Source organism: Otolemur garnettii, unplaced genomic scaffold (assembly GCF_000181295.1).
Source record: "Otolemur garnettii isolate 467f Iridium unplaced genomic scaffold, OtoGar3 scaffold00048, whole genome shotgun sequence".
In the NCBI taxonomy this organism is placed as follows: domain Eukaryota; kingdom Metazoa; phylum Chordata; class Mammalia; order Primates; family Galagidae; genus Otolemur; species Otolemur garnettii.
This window is the reverse complement of record NW_003852443.1, coordinates 3810884-3814307: the sequence shown is the minus strand read 5'-3', so window position 1 is coordinate 3814307 and position 3424 is coordinate 3810884. Positions and strand designations below refer to the sequence as shown.

Here is a 3424-nt window from a genome sequence, read left to right as displayed (position 1 = left end):
GCCTTAGCCGCTTGAGCCACAGTCACCGAGCCTATTGGACTTCTTAAATCAATTGGTTAATGTCTTTTATTGGTTGTGGAACCTTCTCAGCTGTTATTTCAGTTATTATTTCCATCTTTATCATTTGTCTGAGATCTCAAATGAAAATATGTTAGAACGCTATTTATCAACTTGCCTAGTCCAAAAAAATGTTTCAACAGCATGAGGTTATAAGAAATGTGCTTTTCATAATAGGATTTTTAGCTCATTAAAGGACCTCGGCCATAATAGCTTAAAACTGAGAAGGTACTAATTTATATGCACACTGTAGATTGCCACACAGAATATATAATAAGCTATGTGATAATTGTTGAAAGGACAGTCAAAATGAAAAGTCTTAAATATCAGTTTGACTTTTTTTCATGCCTGATTATGGAATAGCTTGCTTTCTGTAAACATTTATAAATGTAGTTTTTTGTAAATTTTAAAAAGAATTCTGAAAAACAGATCTTTAATACATTAAAATTTACATTAAGTCATTATCTCAAATTATTGAGTGTCATTAACAAAAGCTTTTGCCTTTTTCCTTGTTGTGACAGTGGGGGCCATTTGCTGTCTGTGAAAAACATAACCTTGTTCTCTAAGCCTGTAAAACTTTCTCTCTCTTTCTCAATAAACCTTGTTTCACATTTGCCTTACAAAAAAAAAAGTTTTAATTTTGCAATAGAAAAACTGTGTTTTCAGCTAAAATAATTGTTTTAACTTTCTCTTCCATTTACAACATGGCCTATTTTTTGTTTCTTTCCATTGTAGGATGGTCTTGTTAATGTAGGATGGATAGATTGTGCCATCCAGGACAACCTCTGTAAAAGTTTGGATATTACAACAAGTGCCACTGCTTATTTTCCTCCTGGAGCCACTTTAAATAACAAAGACAAGAGCAATATCTTGGTATGAATCGCTGTACTGTAATTTCTTTACATGTATATGTGCACATACCTTCAAAAGTAGTATGTTATTTTTTAAGCATGGAGCAAGAAAATTAATCAGTTTATACAGACGGTGCCAAAAAAAAGTATACACATTTTAAGACTTCAGTTATAAGAGGTGCTCAATGTGACCTGTATTCATCTTTTGTTAGCACTGTATATTGAGTATTGCAATTTTAATACAGGTTTTTTCTTTCTTAAAATATGTATATATATTTTTACACCCTTTGTATTTTGTTTGGGGGATTCTATTTACTACATTGGTTTGTAGAGTTTAAGAATTATTTTTAAACTAGCATTTATATTACATTTAAAACCATTACACTCTTACATTTAAATTTACATTAAAAACCATTACAAGTTTAAGGTATGGGATACATTCTTAGGTTAAAGAAAAGAACATTTACAAGGACTCTCTGAAAAGTACCCAGCCATTGTTAATACCATTTTTCATATTGTATGACTTGTATACTATGTATATTTTATGGACAACCCTTGTATGAGTTTTCATTGTTTTACATTTAATTATATATTTTCTAATATCAAAAGTATAGATCAGTGGCAATTTGGCATGGGGACCAGGTATCTATTTTTTTAAAGCACCCTATGGAATTCTGTAAATTTAGTTTGGAGATCTGCTGATATGGTTTACTCCTTAAGTTGATGAATAAGAAAACTTAGGCTCAAGGAATTGAGCATAAATAGTGGGATATCAGATAGGTCCCTAGGGAATCCCAAAAGAAAATGAAGTATTCTTGATAAAGACAACCTAAGGAGGTTTGTCTCCTCCTCTGGTTGTGTTTTCTGTATTTTAACTATGCATTTTTGGGTGTTGATAAAGATAACACATACTCATTTCAGAAATTCCTATATTGTATAGAGTTGTATAAAGATTTTAAATTCCCAGAAAACAATTGACAGCCACCATCAAATCTTGGTAAATACTCTTGCAGACTTCTACTTACATATATGTGCAATTTTGACTGTTTTGACAATTCTGTATTTTGTGTCTGTGTTCAGACCTCTGTCCTTCACTCTAGATGTGTGCACATGTACCATTATCTATTAAATATCTGTTGGGATGTCAGTGTCTCAAATGTAAATACCTATTTTATAACTATTCTCCTAGTATTTCCACATAAATCTGTTTCACCCAGTTCTCCCCATTTCATTACAGAAAACGCTATCCTTTATTACTGAGTTCAAATGCTCTGGAGTCGTTCTTGATTCCTCTTTTTCTCTTATCTTATAATCAGTTCTTCAGGGAAATCTATGACTCTTATCTTTAAATGTTTCCTTACACACAATATGGATGGGTGGGTATAAATAGGTAATTTTTCATTACTAGGATTATATAGTAGATTCTAATACCATATTTTCACTTAGTATATAAAGAAAAATTTTTTATCAGTGACTATATTAATGCATGTTAAAAATTTTACCTTTTATTTATAGATAAATATATGCTATTACTCAGACTGTTACTAAAAGAATAATGTATATATCCTTTATATAATAAATATATAATGTAATATATATACACATTATCCTTTTAGTAATTAACAGTCTTGAGTAATCCACTAAATATGACATACTTAGTTTTAATCAGTACTTTCTTGGTATTTATACTTTTTTTAAACTTTATTTAAATTAGTGAGGGTACAATATTTGGTATTAATACTTTTTCATGATTAAAAGCACTGTTGTAGTGAGCAATCTTGTAATGTTTATCTTTGTGTACTTAAGTTATCTGTTTAGAATGGAAAAACTGTGGCAATTTAAAATTCAATAATTCTTGCTATATTGCCTTCCAGAAAAGCTATACTAGTTTGTGCTGTACCATCAGTTGAGGAGGATTGGCCACTTAAAATAGCTTCTTACCTTCAGTATTATCTCTGGGCTTTATGATAAAAAAAAATCACAAGGTCAGATGCTGTCTTAGACAGGAAACAGAAATGAATGACAGTGGAAATGTAAAAACATGGAATGGTGAATTAAACACTCGTCCTTCCTAAAAGGATTCAGGTGTTGAAAGTATAAAACACTGTGCCAGTTAAATATATGTGAAAGGTTAAAATTCAGAGGCTAGATGATATCCTTTAAAGGTCTAAATAGCAAATTGTATAAGACAAACAGGTTTATAATAATGAAGTTCTTATAGCTTAATCACCTACACATTTATATAAGCTGTTGTAGTAGTATTCTTAGTAGAATCTTCATGATGAATGTGACTAAAGTAAATAAGCCATAGAAAACTAAGACATGAAAAATTTATATTTGGGCATTTTAAGCTCTTTGGTGGCGGGAATTACTTTATTTAGGACTTAATGTTTATTCTGTAAATTTAAAATAAAAACAGAACTAGTTTTAAGAAAGGAAACTTAGAAACAGTGGGTATAACCTAAGAATAGAGAACTAAGTTTTTCCTATTCATGTTTGTTCTCATTTCTAGCACT

General features: G+C 30.3%; 1 protein-coding gene across 1 annotated transcript in view; it reads left to right on the top strand.

The window, feature by feature from the left end:
- The window catches only part of DNAJC10 (DnaJ heat shock protein family (Hsp40) member C10), a 47401-nt gene that overhangs the window by 19184 nt on the left and 24793 nt on the right, over positions 1–3424 (top strand). Inside the window, exon 10 of the mRNA XM_023514156.1 lies at positions 793–930. Coding sequence (XP_023369924.1) covers positions 793–930 — 138 coding nt within the window. The remainder of the gene's footprint in view (positions 1–792; positions 931–3424) is intronic.